The 21,445-nt window shown below is 52.2% G+C and overlaps 1 protein-coding gene across 4 annotated transcripts in view; it reads left to right on the top strand.

Moving 5' to 3' along the window:
- The window catches only part of SLC6A6 (solute carrier family 6 member 6), a 79,509-nt gene that overhangs the window by 5,174 nt on the left and 52,890 nt on the right, over nucleotides 1-21,445 (top strand). Inside the window, exon 2 of one of the 4 annotated variants that reach the window (XM_021068505.1) lies at nucleotides 6,678-6,715. The exons of 2 other annotated variants lie outside the window; for them this stretch is intronic. Coding sequence is in view for 1 of the 2 variants with exons in the window: in XM_021068502.1 (XP_020924161.1) it covers nucleotides 14,264-14,282 (19 nt within the window). In the remaining variant the exon portion in view is untranslated. Of the gene's footprint in view, nucleotides 1-6,677; nucleotides 6,716-14,121; nucleotides 14,283-21,445 lie in introns of those variants that run through there. One more of the 4 variants, XM_021068502.1, reaches the window with a different exon arrangement.

The raw sequence follows: 21,445 nt of genomic DNA, 5'->3' as shown, positions 1-21,445 counted from the left end.
CTTAATCACCCTGAGTGCCACCAGCTCAGTGAGTGAAACACGCCTACCTTATGGCTTTGAGTTTGCCTCGAAGGTGAACAGAGAAACATCCCAAGGCCACTCAGGATTCTGAGATGGGAAGGAACCCATATTTACTCATCACATCCCCGCCCTGCATTTAAGCCCTGTGCGTAGCTGGGGGGTCCTCACCTTCATCTTCTAGGTGAGTTCATCCAGTCTCAGAAAAGTGACTTACCACCCTTACACGGCAGGGACCTGGGAGGAGAACCAGAACCAGGGCCCAGCCACGTTCCACTGCAGGTGTCAGGCATAGGGCCACAGCCAGAGGAAGGGATGGGGAGATAAAACAGCCCTTGGGCTCAAGTAGCTCAGGGAGGGGAGAAGAGCTGTATCAGGGCTGTTAAATGAAGAATCCCAAGGGAAGGTGTAAGGGAGGAGGGCCCAATGGCTGGGAGTGTGGGGATTTGGGATCATGCATTTAAGCCTCCTTGCCCACCCCCTTCATGGATGAAGAGACTGAGGTCTGAGTGAAGCATGGATCAACAAGAGGGCCTTGTTCACAAACTTGTTCTCCCTACCTGCCTGCCGTTCAGGGCCCATGTTAAACAGGTGAAGTGGAGGACGGTGTTTTTACTTCTTGTCTCAGACTTCTGATGACTCTTCACGACTCTCAGATCCTGATTGTATCATAGCAGTGGGCCAGGGGTAAAAGGGCAAAGCTGTACTGATCTGAAAGATCCCTAGGGCTTGGCTGTGCAAGGGCCGCCTGCGAGTTCTGGACCCGATATTCCTGGACTGCAGGGCTGCCTGCTCAGGGAGGAGCCTGGCTCCTAGCTCTGGTGGAATCAAACTGGGGCAGTTGTGAGAATGCTGGTGAGCCTCCCTGCTGGAGTGTGGGACAGCTGCATTCTTCTGGTTCCGCCCACCTTGGGTCCCCCCGGCCACACACTGCCCCTCAACTTTGCCCTCTGAGCCCATAGCTCCGAGGTTGGGACCACATCCCTGCTGGGTCCCTCGTGTGGACATTCTGAGAGTTTACCCCTTCTCACCACTCTCCTTTGCATCCACCATCCCCTTTCCTGCAGAAAGTCCTTCACTCAGCCAGATTGCCCGTCACCTGGTGGCAGGGTGGAGCAGTGGGGTGGGGTTGGCCTTGGGTTTCAGCATTGTCATGCTTAGTGGGGGAAGGACTCCAGAAGGGGGGGTGGTCCTGAAGCCTCTGCCCTTTTACTCCCTAGCCAGATGGCACCTGGATGCCTTGTCTATTCAGTCCTGATGGTGGACTCAGGCCGTGATTTTAAGGACATTTGTGCTATCTCCAGGTGGATGCCACCCACAACCCAAGACAACAGCTCCTCACAGCCTCCATGCCTCCTGGGGTCAGCTCTCAGCATGTCACTGTCCTGCTCCCCAGTCCTCGGTGGCTCCCTAGTGCTTTGTGAAATCAAGGACTAACTCCACAGCCTGGTGTTCGAAGCCCTTCATAATCTGGCTCCTGGCCAGTGTTGCTTCTCACCTGCCACCACTTCTCTCTGCTCCTTGTCCTCTGGCTGGCTCTGCTCCTGGACCGAGCCTGTACCCCTGCCTGAGAGCCCCTCCCCTCCTCCTTCCCACTATCAAGGGTCTGTTTGCGCTGCTTCCTGTAGCCTCCCTTGAGCCCCAAGTGGTGCCAGGCATGTAGTGAGCACTCAGCAAAGGTTATCTGGGTGTGAGTGGACTTAAGCTCCTCCCTGCTCTGAGCCTCTGTGGTCCTTTTATCCAGCCACCTCAGGCACCTCAGGGGAGTGACAGATGCCTAGAATCCAGCACTACCTGGCACTCTGTGGTGCTCAGAGCACCAATAAAGGCCATCTCATTCCCTCTGTCCTGAAATGAGAGCCTATAGTTGGAACATCTGAGTGGGACCAGGTTTGGAAGTTGTGTGCAGCCAGCACCATCCATCTATCCAACCAATATTTGTTCTAGACCCTGTTCTAAGCTCTGGGGATGTGACAGGTGAACAAGACAGACCAATTCAGGCCCTCATGGAGCTGACCACGGAACGGATGAATGAGTTATCACAGGGCACTGAAATCCTTGGCCACTGGCTTGCTGTGTGACCGAGGCAAGCCCTTTCCTCTCTCTGGTCCTGACCTGGAAGGAAACTTCGTGTTGGAGAGAAATTGCTGCTGAGTGAAGCAGGGGAAAGACCCTTCTCTCTGTTAGGGGGCATACGTCATCCATTAACCCTGTGCTGCTCTGTGGCCCCCTTTAAGGATTCCCAATGTAGTCCTGTTGGTTTTCAGGATGTTTTGGCCTTTGCTCTGTAAGGGGGCACCAGATTTGGGGATTGACGCTCAGAGGTGCTCTGAGCAGAGCTATAGCAATGGGCTTTTAATGAAAAACACTTCCTTGGGTTTTTATTCCATTATTGGTAGAAGAGTATAGATCACAATAGACCCAAAGATAAAAAAAAAAAAAAAAAACAACCCAACCTGCCAGCCTCTGTCACCAGGACTGAGCAGAATCTGTTTTTGCTTCCACTTCTCACAAGTGGGTTGTTTGAAGAGTATAGTGTCCTGGGCCTGAAAAAAATGGACTCCTGGGGGGTGGCTCTGGGCCTCCTGTGTGGTTTGTGTTGTCCACTCAGAGTTTTATAAATTTGAGCCAGTATTTAGATTTTTTTTTCTTTTGCCTCTGCCTCTGTCTGCTCTGTTTCTCTGAATAGACCTCTGTTACACCAAGTAGCCCCCGCACCCCCCCCCCCCCCCGCAGTGCCCAGCCCCCCACCACTCCTGGCCTGCCTGAAGGCAGGGATGTGCTGTGTGCAGATCCCGGCAGGTGGGAGCCTTCCCGCAGGGCAGGGAAGAGGAATTCAGGAATTGGAACCCAGCCCTGGAATGGGGACACCTAAGGGCTGGAGCAGGAGTAATCCAGCCACCCCACCCACCACCTGCCCCCACCTGTGCACTGCTCCATGGGGGGCCTGGATGGAGGGTGTGGGGGGGTGGTGCCCGCTGCAGCAGGAGGCACCTCCCAGGGCAGCCCCCTCCACCAACCTCCGCTGTGAGCTCCAGGTAGAGAGACGTGATTTGCCTCCTTGAATGTAAGAGGTTCAGCCAATCTCTGCTGAAAGGCCCAAATTTGAGACTGGAAATGTTTTCGGTTATCCGAGCCGAGCCATGAGTTAAAAGTCCCATACCCCGTACATACTGGCTCAGTCCTGTGTGCTCTCCCCTCTTCCGAGCAGTCAGGGGCTTGTCATTAGTTGGGAAGCTGGGGGAAAGCTGGAGAGTTTTTCTTCCCTCTTTCAGTTTTCACTACCTCTGACCCCTGTCTGCCATTCCCCCATGCCTGGGGGTTGTCGGTACTTTTTGGCTCTGTCCTGGGATGTCGCAACAGCAGCGGTAGTAATTATAACTTAGACCAGCGCGCCAAGATGTAGCTACACTGGGAGATGTAGAACTCCCTTGGGATCTTGTTAAAATGCGCCTTCCCAGGCAGGAGGATTAAGGCGGGGCCTGGGGGTCTGCACTTCCAACCAGCCCCCAGGTGGTGCCTGCGCTGCTGGTCTGGAGGCTGCACTTTGAGTAAAGAAGGTAAATCATGGCTTTGGGGCACCTGCCACTCTTTGGAAGCCAGGCCTGGTGCCTAGTAAGCATCGTCTTCCTAACCATCACAAAAGGTACCATCATTGCTCTTTTGCATGTAAAAAGCCCCAGAGAGTGCAGGTAACTTGCCAGAGGTCACACAGCTGGGAGGTGGCTGAGCCTGGCCAAGCCCTCTGGGCCAGTGCCACCTTGGAAAGGCTGCTGGTGGGAAAGCCCTTTTCTGCTGAACAATGTCCCTGGCCCAAAAGCCACAGGAGCCTTTTCTCAGGAGCCAAGTCGGATGTAAATCAGGGAGAGCCAGGGCCAGCCAGGCCCTGCTGACAGCAGGGCGGCCCAAGGCAGTGTGTCAGGACCAGGCCCGCTTTGGGATTGGTGCTGGCGCTGGCGTGCAGCCTGGTGAGGGGAGCTGTTGGAGGAAGCTCACAGCTCCTGGAGGACCAGCGTGGGGCCTGCCTGGAGCTCAGGGAGGCACCTGGTCACTCTTTTGCCTGCCCGTTATTTAGATAAATCCCAGGATGGAGTGCTGGCTGGAGGGTCAGCAGTGGAACAGGTGGACACTGGGGCTTGGTGCTTTAGCAGTTTAAAGGCTGGCTTATCTTTGCAATCACATGAGCACTTTTCCTTATCTGCTTTGGGCACTGAGGGTCTCCTTTCTGGCTGGACCTTGATTTTTGCACTGGGCACCTGCCCCAAGCAACTGGGCAGAGTAGAATCTATTTAGAGTTTGGGTCCTCAAGATGTGGTCACTGGACCTGCAGTGGAGCATCACCTGGGAGCTTGTTAGAATGCAGAATCTCGGCCCCTGCCCCAGACCCACTGACTCAGACCTGGGGGTAGTGCCCAGTGATCTGGGTTTACAAGCCCTCTAGGCTTAACTTGAAAGGGGCTGATTTCTCCATCTCCAGCCCAATGACCAGGGGTCGGGGAGGGTCAGTCCCACACTTTGCAACTGGCTAGAGTGCCAGGACTGCAGGAGGACCTCAGATGTCATTTCATTTGTGCCTCTCTTTTCTAATAGCCTGGGTGTCAGAGAGACAAGGAGCAGACATTAAATTATACCACAGATTCAAGGCAGGTTTGGGTCTGGGCTCTTAGGGTTGCAAGTAGTGGAAATCAGTTCAAACTTTAAAAAATAAATAAATAAATAAAAATGAACATTTACTGACTCCTTTAACTGAAAAGCCCAGAGTCATACTTTCAGGTATGGCTGGATCCAGATGCTAAGAGCTGTTACTGGGGCTAGTTTCTTTCCCTTTCTGTACTCCATGTGTCCCCGCCCCCCTTGGCTCATTCCCCTGGGATGCCCCCAGCTATACAGGGTGTACCCCTGCAGCAAAGCCATCCCAGCCTATAAAGAGCTTTCTTTCCTCCCAGTATTTTCAGCATAAGTCTCTGTCATCATTCTCATTGTCCACTCTTGGTCATGTCCCCATCCTTGAGCCAGTCATGACAGCCCTCTGATTGGCTGGTCCCAGCTCCCATGCCCACCCCTAGAAGTAGGAGATGAACTCAGCCCACCCAGATTCCCATGGGCTGAGAGTGGCATGTGTGGGTCTCCAAGGAGAATAGATGCCAGCTGTCCCAGAAAAGGGAGCCCAGGTACCAGCATACCAGCTAGACTCAGAGGGACTTGGTGTCATTTTCATTTTCCTCTGAGTTGGGCTGGCCTCATGCAACTGCTAAGTTCTCACTTCAGATAGAATTACATTCTCCTTCCTCTGGTCCCTTTAACACCGTGCCTGTAACTGCTTTGAACTCGCTACCTTCATCTTTCCCTTTGACCCTCTTCCCTTGGTATGGTCCTGGATAACAATGAACACATTGTCGCTTCCACTACCCACACCGCTGCAGACATTACTAATCCACCCTGAGAATGAAGCCTCCATGGCATCCTTGTCAGCCTCTGCCACGTGATTCTAGGCTCCAGAAGAGCAGGGACCTCATCTGTCTTGTTCACTACCGTGTTCCCAGTGCCTGGCACATAGTAGGTGCTCAGTGAACTACTGACTCAGTGTTCTAGCCCCAGTGCCTTGTACACAGTGGGTGGCAATGTGAGCCTGGTGAACGTGGGGGCCCAAACAGCAGTGAGCTCCCATTTGAGGGACCAGGGGCTCTGTAGACTGCTGGGACCCAGTTCTGGGTCTGGGGAACAGGCTCCAAGGGCAGGGCTGCAGGTACAAACAGGCAAGTGCCCAGCCCTGCAGGCCTCTCGGCTCCCCCTTCCCTCCTGCTGATCCATTTAACTGTTCATCGAAGTGTAAGATCTTCCTTGATAAGGAAACATTTTCTGGTTTTCTGCATTTTTTTATTCCAGGAAACCAGGGGAACCTTCCAACACAGCTCTGCTGGTGGAATGAGAGACAGAAGTGGTCTGCCCCCACTTGCATTGTTTCCCAAACCATGTTCCAAAGAACAGAGGTGGTCTATATATATATACACATACATACATACATACATATATATATATATATATATATATATATATATATATATACACACACACACATACATATATATATAAAAGGAAAACAGAGAGGAAAGAAGGAAAGAAAGGCTTTTAGGGTCAGTCACCTTGGGGACCACTTGGCTCTGCCAAGTTAGACAGATTTTCTTGCACAGTGATTTTCAGCCTCTAACTCACTGCATATCACCCCTTACACCTGTCCGTGGTGTGTTCCTGTGCTACTGGGCATAGCCACTCACAGACCTGGGCATGTGGCCGCGTGGTTGGGGGCTCTCGGGAGCAGAGACTTACTCAGCCAGCAGGAGTAAGCTCCCTCCAGACCAAGGGCAGGGTTGCCTGCCCCTCCCAGCACTGGCTCCTGCCCCTGACAGCATCAGGGACTCTGCCTCTAAATGAGGGTTTGTGTGTGTGTATGCGTGAACATGTGCTGTGTGCGAGAGAGCGGGTGTGGAGTGTGGGAGTGTGTGGGGTGCCTGGGTTTCCCCACTCCACCCCCTGGGTATGGATGGGCCCCTCCCAGCTCTGTGAGCCAGGTGGTCCCACAGCAAATAGACTCTGGTCCCTTACCTGTCACCACCTGACCAGGTCTCTCCTTTCCTTCTCTGCTTCTTCTCCCTTAATAGGTCCAGAACAATAGCCCTTTCTGAGGACCCTCCAAAATGTAAGTGGCATCTGACCTCCCTGTGGTCTTGGCATCTTGCCATGTGCGGCCATGACCCGCAGTGGGTGCCCAGGATCTCAGAGGCGGACACAGGGTCCCAAGGCCCCAGGATCTTGTCCACAAAAAACCTCTAGGTGCAGGTGCATGGGCCACCTGGGCGCCCTCATGGCAGGGCTGAGCACTGATTTCTGAGTCTGGGCCTGGCCCCCAGCCTGGCTCTGCCACAGGGTGGTGAGGGGCCCTCGCAGAGTTGATCCTAAAGTTCCAGGTCACGTTCGTGTGAAAGGGTGAGCTGCGTGGCTCCATAGACAGGCTGCTCCAGGAATCGGATGGGGCTGCTCTCCCAATTGTCTCTTTATTGAACATTTTATTTTTAAAAAATTGAAAACCTTCTGAAAAGTGGCCCGAATGTTACAGTTAACTGCTGTGTTATCCTTCAGGTAGATTTTACCACTGCTAACATTTCCCTTATTTGCTTCATGTCTTTAATATGTGCGGTAAAAACAGTCGCACCAAGGAGGTTCCTTGTGGCTCAGTGGGTTAAAGATCTGGCATTTTCTCTGCAGTGGCTCAGGTCGCAGCTATGGCTTAGATTCATTTCCTGGCCCGGGAACTTCCTCATGTCACAGGTGCACCCACCCACACCCACACACACACACAGAGCAAAAAATCAGTCACTTTAAATTTTTTTTTTTTTTTTTTTTTTTTTTTGCTGAATCACTAGGGAGTTGCAGGCATGATGCCCCTTTACCTCTAATCCTTCAGCTTGCATTTCAAAAGAGCAAGGCCATTCATTCTCTTTATATAAACACATACAGTGACCAGCCCTGGAATATTTAACATTGACACAATTCTGTTATCTAAGACCTTAATGACATTTTGCCAATTGTCTAGTATTTATACAATCTCCCTTCCTCCCCCCAGTTCAGGTTCACAATAGTGTTTTTAAAAGGGGTTTACTAGGTAGGGCAGGAACCTGGCTCAGTCCCTTCTCTGCACATGTCTTGGACACCATGATTCAAACCTTCTCACCCCAGTGCTTTTGAAGAAGTCTTTGCGTCATGACATTTTGTAAGACAGACATTTCATGACATGATGCTGCATGTGCTCACGCACACATGGAACTAAAACCAAAGCTTCACGAAATAATCCTTGTATTTTCACCATTGGCAGCCTCTGTTCTGTCTCTTTTATAAAAACCATAGCCCTGACCCTCCGAGTTGATTTCATGACCCACTGGCACATCCTGCTGTGGAATTTGAAAACCCTGGCTTCCTGAGCAGAAATTTCTCCCTGGGATCAAACTCCTGCAGGGCTGCGGCTTGGATGATTGGGGTCCCTAGGAAGCCAGGACTGGGAGAAAAGCCCGAAAACCACTGGCCTCTTGCTGCCAGTGGTGGACTTTGTCATCAAGCCCCCAGCCCCACCAAGACCTGTTCTTCAGGCTGTGACATCAGATGCAGAAAATCTAGTGGGCGTGCCCCTAGTGGCTCAGGACACTTCCCTGACCAGCTGCCCAGTGGCACAGAGATGCCCTGCACCAGGTCAGCCTCCAGAGTCACCACTGCCATAAATATCAGAAGGACTAATTGCCAGCATTTATGGAACTCTAACCACATGCTCACAGAGACTCTGTGGGTGGGTGATAGCAGCGATTTTCTCCTGCAGCAGTCCTGTGATGGGCGCTATGGTTCCTTTTGTACAAATGACCCATTTATTGAGTGCTTACTCTGTATCCAGCACCACTAGGCACCTTGGCCTCCTGCCGTCCTCACGGGAGCTCCGTGAGGTGGGCGCTGATACAATTCCCATTGTACAGATGGGAAAACTAAGGCCAAGAGGTGAACTGACCCCCTCCCCTGGTTACCTCAAGGTTACACAGCACTTGAAACCTGCCTGTTTGGTCTGACACTGGTGCCCACACCATCCAGCATGGCCCTCCCCTCCCCCAGGCTGGCAGCAGGCTCTGGTCCAGCCCCTTCCTGAGGCCTCATGCTGGTTAATGAGTAGCCCAGGGCAGCCAGGAAGCCAGGTGCCTGCTGCTTCGAAGCTGGAATGTGAGTTTTGCTTCCAGATGCAGAACATCTTGTGCTGGGGGCTGGGGCTTTGGAGGCAGCAGAGGCCAGCCACAGTGCCTCTCTTCCAGGGCTTGCTTATCTGTCCACACTTCATGGGAGCTGAGAGGCCCATCTGACGCCTCCTCCAAGCAGCCCTCTTGGTTTTTTTTTTTTTTTTTTTTTTTGCCCCCTGATGTGGCAGGATTTGAAGGGAGGCATCTTTAGAGGACAGCTGTCATCTCTGAAGTCTGAGCTCTGAGGGGTGTGCGACCTTTGGCTCCCATCTGAGAAAGGGGATGGTGGTCACTCAGGAACCAGCAGGGCCAAGTGCTGCTGCAGAGATAGCAAGTGTATGCACATGTCTCAGCTGTTCAGCAGACCCTGAGTTATTGATGAACTGGCCAAAACTTGTATTCCTGACCCCAGGGACAACCGTGTAGTGGAAAGTCCATGGAGCTGGAGAGTCAGACAGCCCAGCTTCAAATCTTGGCTCCACCCCCCAGCCAGCTGTGTGACCTTGAGAGGGGAGCCACCCGTGGCCTCCCTTCCCCACTTGTGAAATGGAACAGTAACAGCCCCAGGAGGAGGGGGAGGTGACCGTGGGCCCAGCAGGGTTTGGTCAGGGCCCAGCATCCAAGAGCATTTCTCCTCTCATCTCCCAGGTGGGATCCCCTGAGCAACCCCCTCTCCACTCAGCCTAAGTCAGCTCCACCATCTTGGGGGCCTGGGAATTTTAGGAAAGAGGAACCTCTCTGGACTTATGATGAGGATTCCCTTGGGGCCTTCCTCCCACCCCAGCTTGTAAACTACAGTGGGGGAGGGGGGTGTCTAGCACACACTCCCTAGAAGGGCCAAGGCAATGAGAAAATGGCATTTATTGGTCTTTACCCTGATTATAAAAGTGATACTTTAAAAAAACAAAACAAAACTGAGAGTCATTTGACATGCAAGGTTGGTGTAAGTCTAAGGGCTATAGTGTGCTGAATTGGCCCGTTGCAATTGCAGTGTGACTGCCGCTATGGTGTTCGCTGGCACTTCCATCTAGTTGTATGATATGTCTTCTAGCGTTGAGAAGTCATGCATTTTTAATACAGAAAACTTGGAGAGTGCAGAAAAGTCAAACGAAGAAAGTAAAATTCATCTCTATTCCTGCCATCTAGAGGAAACCACCTCATGGTACATTTATAAACATGTGTGAGTGATTGTACATTATTTAAAATTTTCCTTTCCAAATGAACTCATAATATGGCTCTTTAGGAGCCAACTTCTCCCACCACAGCCTCAAGCATATTCTGAGAGTGTTTTTGAATCTTGGGCCTTTTAATTTGAGGATTGGCAAACTTTTTAAAGGGTTAAATAGTATGTATTTGGGGCTCGTGGGCCATGTGGTTGGACCTCTGCTGTTGCACCTAGAATGCAGCCTGAGACAATATGCAAATGATGAATGGAGCTGTGTGCTAATAAAACTTTATTTACAAAAACAGTGCTGGGTCTGGCATAGGGGCCACAGTTTACTGACCCCCACCCCTCCGTTCTAATTTGTTTTGATTTGCTTGGGTAAACAATCATTTGTTTAATTAATCCCCTAGTGATGAGAGATTGGCCTGTACAATTTTTCTTTCTTATAAACCACTCTGCTGTGAACATCTTTTTTTTTCTTTCTATTTTTAATTGTGGTAAAATATACACATCATTAAATTTGCCATCCAAATCTTTTTTTTTTTTTTTTTTTGTCTTTTGCCTTTTTAAGCCCCCCCCCCCCCCCCCGCGGCATATGGAGGTCCCCAGGCTAGGGGTCGAATCAGAACTACAGCTGCCGGCCTACACCACAGCCAAAGCAACTTGGGATCCAAGCCAAGTCTGCAACCTACAACGCAGCTCATGGCAACACCAGATCCTTAACCCACTGAACGAGGCCAGGGATCGAACCCGAAACCGCTTGGTTCCTTGTCGGATTTGTTTCTGCTGCACCACGACGGGAACTCCCTGAATCTGTTTTTTTATTGAATATAGTTTATTTACAATGTTGAGTTAGTTTCAGGTGTCCAACACAGTGATTCAATTATATATATGTACGTGTGTGTATATATATGTATGCATATTCATTGCCATATTTTTTTCGTATAGGTTGTTGCAAAATACTGAGTGTAGTTCCCTGTGCTGTAGGGTAGGTCAGTGTTGGATAACCATTTTTGAGTCTATAGTTGAGTAGTGCTAAGTATATTTACCTCATTGTGCAGTCCATCTCAGGAACTTTCTCACCTTTCAAAACTGGATGCTATCAACATTTTGCACCTTGGTCTATTCAGGAAATTGGAATTGATAGCCTTAAGGGGGTGTGCATTTTTAAGATACTGGCGCTTGTTGCCAAATTATTGACCCTCCAGAAGTTGCCCTAAGGACATCAGTGACGGTCCTCGGTCCTTGAGAGAGAGGTGGCAGTTCCTAGGGAACGTGCCTTCAGTGAATGCAGTGAATTCTGCGGTGCCTCTGAGGCTGATGAACACACCCTTTAGGGAGAGAGGAGTTGTGTTTAGGACCTAATCTCAGCTGTGCAGTGAGTCTGGGTATAAATGTCTTTTGGCCTCTACCTTGCTGTGTGACCCAGGGCATGTCACTTAACTTCTCTGGGCCCCAGGATCCTCTATCAAAATAGACATGATGTAGACTCTTCCTTCACTGGTTGTTGTGAGGACGAAGGAAGAAGCAGCCTGGAAGCTCTCAGTCTAGCGACTAGCACCCAGCAGTGACTGAAAGTGGTACTTCTCATTATACTTGGTATTCCCGGTGCTCTGAGTATATGAATGACAGTACTAGCATGTGCATTCTCAGAAAAGTCTTCCACCTTTAACACTGGCGTTATCTTACTGTCCCCAGGTCACAAGTGAGAGGTTTGAGGCTCAGGGAGGCAGTGGTCAGCCCGAGGTCAGCCACGTGTCGGGATGGACCAGGGCAAACCATGTCTTTGGCGTCGAGGCTTCCACAAAGCAACCACTGGGCATGGGATCCCCTCTCCTGGCCTCACCTGTGGCATGAAAGCTTGGGGCTCAGGTGGAGAGAAGATTCTTTGGGTATCTCTTCCTGACTTGGCTCTTAGCCCCAACAGGGGGCACAGGATTTCTTCAGGGAGAAGATGATTGTGCGAACGTGGGTGGTTCTCTCCCCCACAGCACCAAGCAGTTCTCCAACTCCAGCTGCGTGTCCTCCGACTTCAGTCATTGCGGTTTGGGGAGGTAGCCTCAGATTTGCAGGTGAAGGGCTCAGAGCCACAAGACCGCCCCCCCCCCCCCCCCCGCCCCAGCCTGGATGGCTCTGATTTGAGCTGCCTGCCCCTACCTTGGGTTCGATTAATTTGCTGGAAGGGCTCACAAACTTGGAGAAACATTTTACTTACTAGATGACCAGTGTAGGAAAGAACCTTGTTAATCAGACCAGATGGGAGAGATGCACAGGGCAAGGCGTGGGGAAGGCACAGGCACGTCCGTGTCCTCTCCAGGCGCCACTGTCCCGGAACCTCATGTGGTCCCCAACCAGAGGATCAAGTTTGGGTTTCTAAGAAGCTTCCTTACCTAGGCCTGATAGACTAAACCTTCAGTCCTGTGCACTCCCTAGGGAGCACGACATAGAGGGGCTGTAAGGTCCAGCCCTCTAGTCTTTGGGGGGTTCTCCTGGCAACCAGCCCCTCCCTGCTGCCTTCCAGCCGCCTCATTAACATAACAAAAGACACCTCAGTGACTCTCCCCACTGAGGAAATTCTGAGGGTTCCAGGAGGTCTGTGCCAGAAAAGGGGATGAAGACCTACTTTGTATTTCTTGTTGTAAATTACAATATCACAGGAATTTGATTGTTCCAGAAACTGACAGGGCCTATCCAAAACCAGAGTGTCCCACTGTGGGAAACCTTAGAGTTTCTGGAAGATACAATTTTTAGCCTGTGCTCAACCAGGGGGTCCAGAAAGGCAGGCTCTGAAAGCGAAGCAGGCCCCTCCCAACCCCGGTCTCTGGAGGGGCTGGTCTCCTGTATTTACCACTTTCTCACCAACCTGCTGGGGACTCTGGACAGGTCACTTCCCCCCTCTGGGTCCTAGGGCTTCCTGGTGTGTTACCCAAGTGTCTGGAATCACGTCCCTGAGGTGGATGCTAGTGTGGCAGCACTGAACTTTGACCACAAATGTCAGCCCTTTCATTTTGGAGCCGATGCCCAAGTGTGAGGGGTTCCCCCTCTCTGAGCTGGGTGTTGCCTGTAAAAGGCTCAAAAGTGCACCTGCCCCTGTACCGTACCTCCACCCCGGGTTCTGGATACTGCATACTTGGGAGAAGTGTGGGCCCCCACCTCGGTGGCACAACCTCCGTGGCCCCTCTCCGAGGGAGTTTGGGGTGGCCTGCCCCCTGCCCTCCTTCCCACCCTCCTCACTTTGCCCTCTGACCTGAGACCGCCACCCCTCCTGGCTCCTCCTCTCCTCTCTACCAGGACCCATGTCTCCCTGACTCCTTCCTGCCACAGCGAGGGGGACTTGGCTCTTACATTTTGGGGGTTGAGTGCTGTCAGCAGAGCTTGTCTCCGTGCACCCTCACCCCCACTTTCCTGGGCATCCTGCCTGCCCCGACCATTTCCCTGATGTGAGCTCTTTGTCTTGTCCATTAAGTTCCTGAGGCTCAGAGAGATCGTCTCTGATGAGGAATCTAAGGCTGAGTCCTGATTGGTAGGAAGATGCCGTGATCCATTAGCAATGCCTGTGCAGGGGGCAGGATGGAAGAAGTGGCATGTGGATTGTCTCCATAAACTCCTTGTTAGGGGATACCCAACTTTGAAAAAACTGTGGATAAAAGGAGGAGCTAAGAAGAATGTGAAAGGTCTGTGCAGCTACGGGGCAAGGGGCTTCCTCTGGTGGGAAGAAAGAAGGGAACACGGCTATGGGAGAGAGTGTGGCTCTTAAATCCAGAGGTATTGAATTTGTGTTTAGGTGGAGGTTTCCAGGCCAGGTGCCCAGGTATTTGATTCATTCTATTTCCTGAGTCTCATATTTTGTGCTGGATATGGGATGGGGGTAACTAACACATCAAGACCCTCCAGATAAGGTTGCCAGATTAAATGCAGGTGCCCATTAAATTCCAGTTTCACATAAACAGCTAGTTGTGTTTTTAGTATAAGTGTGTCCAGTACAATGTTTGCTAAGTCTGACAAGCTCACTCCTGCAGCCTCCTGTATCCAGCAGCGCAGGGAGGTCTTTCCCACAGAAACTGCTGCAAATTGCTTCTTGAGGTTTCAGACTGTTGGCTCTCACCCGGCCCTGGCCCTCTCAGACTCCATGCTGCTGCTGCTGCCTTGGGCCTCTGTCTCTTCTTCCAGGCGGCAGAGGGGCCAGTCCTGTAGCTTCCCAGGGTCCAGCTCTGATGCAGAGATGCTTACTGAAGACGCTGCAGCCTCAGGAGAGAGGTGGACCAGCTTCGATTGGTGGGTGAAAAGGCTGGGCTTGGAGAGGTGACCATTGATGCTGCCAAGGCCACCAGGTACGAGACCGGCCTGGTGGGCTCCACAAACTCCATTCCCGCCCTCCTGCCACAAGTACTGCCAGGGGTCCTGCCGCCCTTTCCAGATTATTCCCTCAGACCTGCACCCATCCTGTGATGATCTCACACCTGAATGAACTGAACTCTTTATTCAGTATTCATGCATTCATTCATTCACTCGGTGAGTATTTTTTGAGCACCCACTGTATACCAGGCACAGTGCGGGGCAGTGGGGATAGAATGAAGAACAAGGCTGGAGGGGGAAGACCACATAAATAATCACACAAACCATTATTCTGCTGCACAGTGGGAGAAGTGTCCCCCAAATGCAGTCAGCGTACAAGCAGGCTTCATTCACCTCAGGGTAGAGGAGGGAAACAATCTGGCAACATGAATCACCTCTCCTCTGAGCCTTTCTGATAACTAGCTTCCTAAGGCTCAGAGAGGTGCAGTGCCCTGCCTAAGGTCACACAGCACCTTGATGTCATTGGGTGTCTCAACTCTACAGCTTCCTGGCTGTGTGACCTCGGGGGAGTCCTATCCCCTGCCTAGGCATCAGTTGCCGCCCTGTGTTAAGTGGGGACCACGTAGGAGAAAGCAGCTTGGTGTGTTGAAGACCTGATGCACTAGTTTCTTATTATTGCAGCTTATGGATGATAGCTATAGGAAGTGATTTCTGGGATGGGCCACTCACATTATAAACAGTCCGGACCTTTAGGGAAGTCTCTTGCCCTAAGGGACAAAGGTGCAGCCAGGCCTAAGAGTACCACACCTGGGGACCGGGTTCGTGGTGCATCTGTGGAGAAGGTTCAGCCCTAACTTTATTTTTAGTATTTATTTTTTTAACCCTAACTTTAAATAAGGTAATTTTATTTTATATGCATAAACATGACAGGTGCTGGTGATACAGCTATAAGACAGACATGCAGTCAATGTGTTTAGAATTTTACAATCTAGTGGGTGAGGCTAATGTATAAATTACCTTAAATGTTGTTGGTTCCCCCCCCAGTTTTATTGAGGAGTAATTGACATTCGTCCCTGTATGAGTTTCAGCTGTTCAGCATGATGGCTTGATGGGTGTAAATTGGGAACCAATTACCACAGCAGGTTCTGTTAATGACCATCACCTTGTATAGATACCACAGCCCCCACCCTAAGGTCATGGGGTGCAGACCTCTGTCTTTTCCTGGGCCTTTTCAGTCCATGTGAAAAATTCGCATGTTTTCTAAACCTTTCCAGCCCCGCTGAGTGAGGGAAAGGCCCTGGCAAGAATATTTGATGTTGGGGGAAGTTCAGGGAAAACCACCAACTAAGCACCTGAAAACCCAGAATTGAAAGTCTGCTCATTCAGTCATCAGAGGCTGATGGACTTTTCCTGTGCCCACCCTTGCCCCGGGGGGGCTGGAGAAGAGCCTGGCTCTGTGCAGCCTGGGAACTCCCTGGACAGCAAGGGATGCTCCAAATTGGGCGTCCATCAGTGGGATCTCTTGAAGATGCTTTCGAACCCAGAGTTCACAAACCTTCCCCAGAGGCCTCGAATGACAGAGCATGCCAGGTAGGCACAGGAAGGGAAGGGCAGTGCAGACGAGGGACCAGTCCGTGGAGAGGCCGGCAGAGCAGGAAGGCGTGGAGTGGGCCTTCCGGTGCTGCGGGAGCCTGGCGTGGCCGGGTGCCGTGTGCTGAGGCAGGGGGAGGAGCTGCATCGGCGTTGGTCCAGCCTGGTGAGTCCAGATGCCCTGGTGAGTGGTTGGTCTTGATGAACTTTGGGGAACCAGCCTGGGATCCGAGTCCTTATTTAACGCTTAGGGTACCCCTTAAATGTAGTGACTGTTGTTTAGTTGTTGTTTTGACAAGTGGCTTCTGCTGAGGAAGAAAGACAGACAAACTTAGCCCTCACCCAAACATGGTTGTAGGAGGATTGCAGGCAGGGCCAGAGGTCCCAAAAGGAAACACAGTCTAATGAGATGTCTAACCTAGTTTTGCTGATGCACGTGGTTTAGGGAGCGTGTGAAGTGCCTGGGGAGGGCATGGCAGTGCCAGCGGACTCGGCTGCTGGTTTGACACTGAACACCAGATGGAGAAACTGTTTATTTGGTATTTTTCCTGCATGACAGATCAACCCTGGGCCTTGGTTTCTGTCTCTCCCAGTGCTTAGCTGATGATGCTCAGAAGGGGCGTAGTCAGAGTTTGTTGATTAACTGCAAGAAATTAAAGGTGGCTGGTCTTTCTCCTTCAGGGGAAGCTTTCTCCTAAAAGTCTTGTGTAAGCCACTTGTTTGTACCTTCCCTCGTGTAATGTGAGGGGGCCCATTTTACAGATGAGGCAATTGAGACCCAGAGTGGAAGTGACATTCCTGAGGTCACTGCTTGCAGCTGACAAGTGGCAGAGCTAGGTTCCAATTAAAGTCTCTGGTGACACAGAATAGGCAAGGGTGGGACTAGGCAAAGGGTATTTGGGGAACAGAGTCTCGGGCTGGGCAGGGGGGTGGGAGGTGGGGGCTCACCCTTGGGAATTCAGAGAACAAAGCTTGAGCGGTCTGAGTTCCTGTCATGGTTCAGCAGAAACAAATCTGACTAGCATCCATGAGGACACAGGTTGGATCCCTGGCCTTCCTCAGTGGGTTAAGGATCAACGTTGCCATGAGCTGTGGTGTAGATTACAGATGCCGGCTTGGATCTGGCATTGCTGTGGCTGGGATGTAGGCCAGCGGCCACAGCTCCAACTCGACCCCCAGCCTGGGAACCTCCATATGCCGCAGGTGCAGCCCTAAAAAGACAAAAAAAAAAAAAAAAAAAAAAAGAAAGAAAGCTGGAGAGGCCAGGTGAATCCTCTACACCGGCGTTATTTGTGGGGGGAGTTTTGTAGAACTTGGCCATCTGGGGCTCAGCAGGAACTGACTGACCACATAAATAGATGAGTCAATTAAAAAGGACAAGGGACTTCTCCACTGTTTCTAGTTGTGGTCCAGATTTCAGGTATCCTTGCCCCTAGGGCGTAAAAGGAGACATTTCCAGTTGACCCAGGGTCTCCACAGGGTGAAGAGGCTGCAGTGGAGGGGACACTTTGCAGGGGGTCAGGGTGAGAAGGCTCAGAGGAGGTGGGGGTGCTCCTGGGGCTGAGAGGGTGCAGGCAGGAGGCAGTTACATTTCCAAACCCAGTGGGGAGGAGGAGACAGCGCCCCGCCCCCGCGCCATCCCTTCCTTTCATCCATTCACTGAGATGAGCTGCACGCTGGGACCTGAGCTCTGGGTAGGCTGCCTTTACAGGATTAAACTCTTCCTGGCCTGGGATTCCATCTGTACCTGATTTAAGGGGATGGACTGGCAGGGCACAGAGTCTTGGGGAAGCGGACTGTTTGGGTTGCTGATGTTCTGTAGTTGAGCCCGCTGGGTCACAGTCCATGAAGTTGTGTGTGATCTGGGCCCAGTCAAGAGACGGGGATTCAAATCCTAGTTGGTCCATTTGCAAAATGACTCCCCCACCTCCTGCCAGCCTCAGTTTCCTCCTGTGTCAGGTGAAGAGGGGGACCTGCTGGTGTCCAAGGTCATGGCCAGGAGATGCCCCAGAACCTTGTGGTCAAGGACGCAGGGACACTCGAGCTCTACTTCTTCCTGGCTCTGCAACCTTGGTTAAGTCAATCGATCTCTATGAGCCTCATATGGGCAAGCTCTCTCATCTCATAGGGTTGTTGGTAAGAACTGGGTGAAATACCAAACCCAAGTGCCAGGTGGGGCCCAGGCCAGCCAGGTAGGTGCTCAGCCCAGGGAGCTGGGATTATTCCTCTTGGGAATTGACTGTGCCCTTGGAGGCCTTTTAAGTGTGCTTTTTCTCCTATCAGACTGAAAATCCTATCCAGTCTCATTTCCTTTGGGTTGGTTATAGGAGAAAAGTGAGCAGCTATAATTGGTGAAAAGTGATGTAAGCAAATAAGAAAAATATTTAGCGTGATTGTAAAAGTTACTATTAGCTAGAACCATATCAAGTGCCCAACACAGAGCAAGGCACACAATGTTAGCGACAATTATTATTGTTCCCAGGATGTAAGAACAGTTGGAATTAGAATAAAGGGTTGCTATGACAATAGTAGCCCAGGGTCCTCATTCGCTGCCTCCTGGGAGGAGGCGGGCCCCCGTCCTGGAGCACCCAGACCACAGGGAGAAGACCTGAGGGTTACAGCTGAGGGATGAGCACCTCTTTCCACTGGAGATGGGCAGGGAAGTCTTCCTGGAGGAGGTGGCATTTGAGGATGGAGAAGAGCAGGGATGTGACTTCCAGGGCCTGGAAGAGCCTGTAAAATTGCACCAAGCTGTGCCAGCCCTGGGGCCGGGCAGGCAATGGTGTGTAGAGATGGAGAGCTCTGTGATAAAGGCACATTCTCTGTGGCTTTGGTTCTCCTAAGGAATGTTCCTAATTGGTGGCATTTTTCTGGAGAAGGAAGTCTCCACGCACCTGGGCTGTGTTGGAAGGGGCATTGTGACCTCATGAGCAGATATTCTGAGGCCCAGAGCTGAGGGGCTGGGCATCTTCTGTAACCTCTCAGGCCTGCTATGCGTCCTGTCCCCCATGCCTGGGGTGAGTCATGCTTGGTTGTCCACCAGTGTCCGTCTACTCACAGAGCCCCTGTCCCTTCAGAGAGCCTCCCTCTGTGAGCCAAGCTTGTGAGGTCTCCCACAGCTGCAGTTGCCTAGGAGACAGTGTCCAAGGAGACTGCCCCTGAGGGGGAGCCAGGGGCAAACACGGGAGCCCTTTGGTCCTTTTGTGTTCTGACCCCGTGGTCCCACTGGGGGCCTATGGGAGCAGGGTCTTCCTCAGAGGCGTCCAGCTTGGAGCAGGCCATGGCTCCCGGGGCTGGAACCACTCACCCAGGTCACCCACCCCCGACCACCAGTGGGACCCTCTGTTTACCCACCTCCTCAGCCCACATCCTTGCTTGATGGAGCCTCTCAGCCCAGAGCTGACTGCAGGTGGGTCAATGGGTGATGGGCAGGGCATTCCCTGGGGGTCAGAGGCCCCTGTGGGACTTGGGGCTCTGAATTGACTAAACCTGGGAGAGGGGTCTCCAAATAAGGAAGGAGTTGAACTGGTCCTGGGCCTCCAAACAGTAGGAGCTAGCGAGAAAGGGGGCAGCAGTGCAGAACTCAGTCAGGGCTGAAACATTGGAGACTAGAGCTCGTGCACCTGGGCCCCAGTTCCCCCACCCATAAAATGGGTGCATTAAACCAGATGATGGTGCTGGATGCCATGAACTAGTGAAAGCTCAGAAATCAAATTGGGGATGAGGAGCAGAGTGGGTCCACCCTTGGGCTGGCACACTTGTCTTTTTACCCCTTCACAGCAGTTCTATAAAAGTGACATCTGCTCTCTCACCACTATGTTGTAGAAGAAAGACTGTTTTAATATCCCCCACTCCCACCCTCACAAGTAGAAGACAACGGTGTTAGAAGGCGGGGTAGTTGTGTTTGAGAAAGCGCTGGCAGCCTCCCACGTGGGCCTTAACCTCGCTGTGCGTGGGCTGCAGGGGCTGCACCCCAGCCTGGCCTGGGCCTGGCCAGCCCTCCGTCTCACCCTCCTGCTGGTCAGTACTTCTCTGAGATCAGCTGCCATGTGAACAGACTGTCCTCATGCAGGAAGTCTTAGTGTCACCTGTCTCTACACCCTGCCCCGTGCTGAGCAGTCATCTGCACCAGCTCCTGTGGTCGCCCCTCCACCCCAGCAGGTTGATGCCGCTCTTGGCTAAGGCAACAGGCACACTCAGGGTCACCACTTCCCAGGGGTTCAGGCTTCACACTCCTTATTTGTAGACTTGGGGCATTGGGTCCTGGACTGATCTGTCCCTCAGTAATGGCCAGGAGAGGGGTCTCTGATACCCAAGTCCTTATCTGTAAATGCTGGGGATTGGGTCCTGGACTGATCTGTTGCTCAGTGATGGCCAGGAGAAGGGTCTCAGGTACCCAGAGCCCTCTAGCTAGGACTTTGGGATTTCAAGACTGCCAGAATCTGATTTCTCTGGCTTCGGCCATCCTGGGGGACACCAGTGAGGCCACCTTCCCCTCATGATGATTTTCTTCACAGCTGCCCAGTGTCTCTGCTGTCACCAGGCTGAAGGAGGGAGGCAGCTTGTCCACTCCACTCCAGGTAGCTGGTCCAGAGTTCCCACCATGGGTTTTGGGGGCCACTCCACAGCCCTACTTCCCTACAGTGTTTGGCGCAAAGCCTTTGTCTGCTTTGTAGTCCAGGCCCAGTCCCTGTCACTTCCGCCTCCCCGGCTTAGTGGGTGCCAGCACCCACAGGCCCGAAGGGCCCCAACACCATATGTGGGGAGCTTCCTGAGATGCTCTCAGATCCCCCGAGGGAGGCAAGGAAGGTGTCCAGAGGACCACCAGCCCGGAGGACCCCCTTGTTCCTCAGTCACCACTTATGTTGGTAGGGACCGGAGGCTCACCCACAGTGAAGGAGCAGAGGAAGTTAGAATGGTGCCCTAAGTCTCAGAGCTGGCTGACCTGCGTTTGGACCCTGGTATCTGTCACGTGCCTAGCAGGCCTGGCACACAGGAGACACCCAGCAGAGGCTTGGCTGTGGGTCAGGCTGCCACTGGTCTTGGGAAGAATGTACATGAATTTGGTCACCATCCTGACTCCACAGACTTGGTCCGGATGCTGCTCTAAGCCATCCACACGTACTCACTTATTTAATCCCAGCAGCCCCAAGAGGCAAGGAGTGTTCCTGTCCCCATTCTGCATTTGAGGAAACTGAGGCAGAGAGGGTTATTGATGATGTATGGTTTCTTCTGCTGGGGCCTGCCTTCGCTGAGGGAGAGGGCTGTGTGTGCACATGCATGGAGGGGGCAGACATGACACCTCCAGGTTTGGGGTCTCCTGGTCAGGGGTCTAAGCCACAGCCCAGAAAGGGCAGGCCTTGCCTTGGTCAAGCAGCCACCAGGGCCTCGTGCTTGGGGGCTGGCATTTGGGACACACCCCACCTGCTTCTCCACCTTAGAAAAAAGTGACAGCCAGGGGGGGTCCCAAAGTCCCAGACTGTGTGCCCTACACCTTGTCCCTGTCCTTGGAGATGTGGCCTGAGTTCTGCTCAGCTGGACTCTGCCCTTTGCCAGGCTTCAAAGCCAGGCCCTGAGACAGAGGAGTCTCTGATGCTTGTCCCCCAGG

Source organism: Sus scrofa, chromosome 13 (genome assembly GCF_000003025.6).
Source record: "Sus scrofa isolate TJ Tabasco breed Duroc chromosome 13, Sscrofa11.1, whole genome shotgun sequence".
Taxonomy (NCBI): domain Eukaryota; kingdom Metazoa; phylum Chordata; class Mammalia; order Artiodactyla; family Suidae; genus Sus; species Sus scrofa.
The sequence above is the reverse complement of the archived record's forward strand: the minus strand, read 5'-3'. Positions and strand labels throughout refer to the sequence as shown.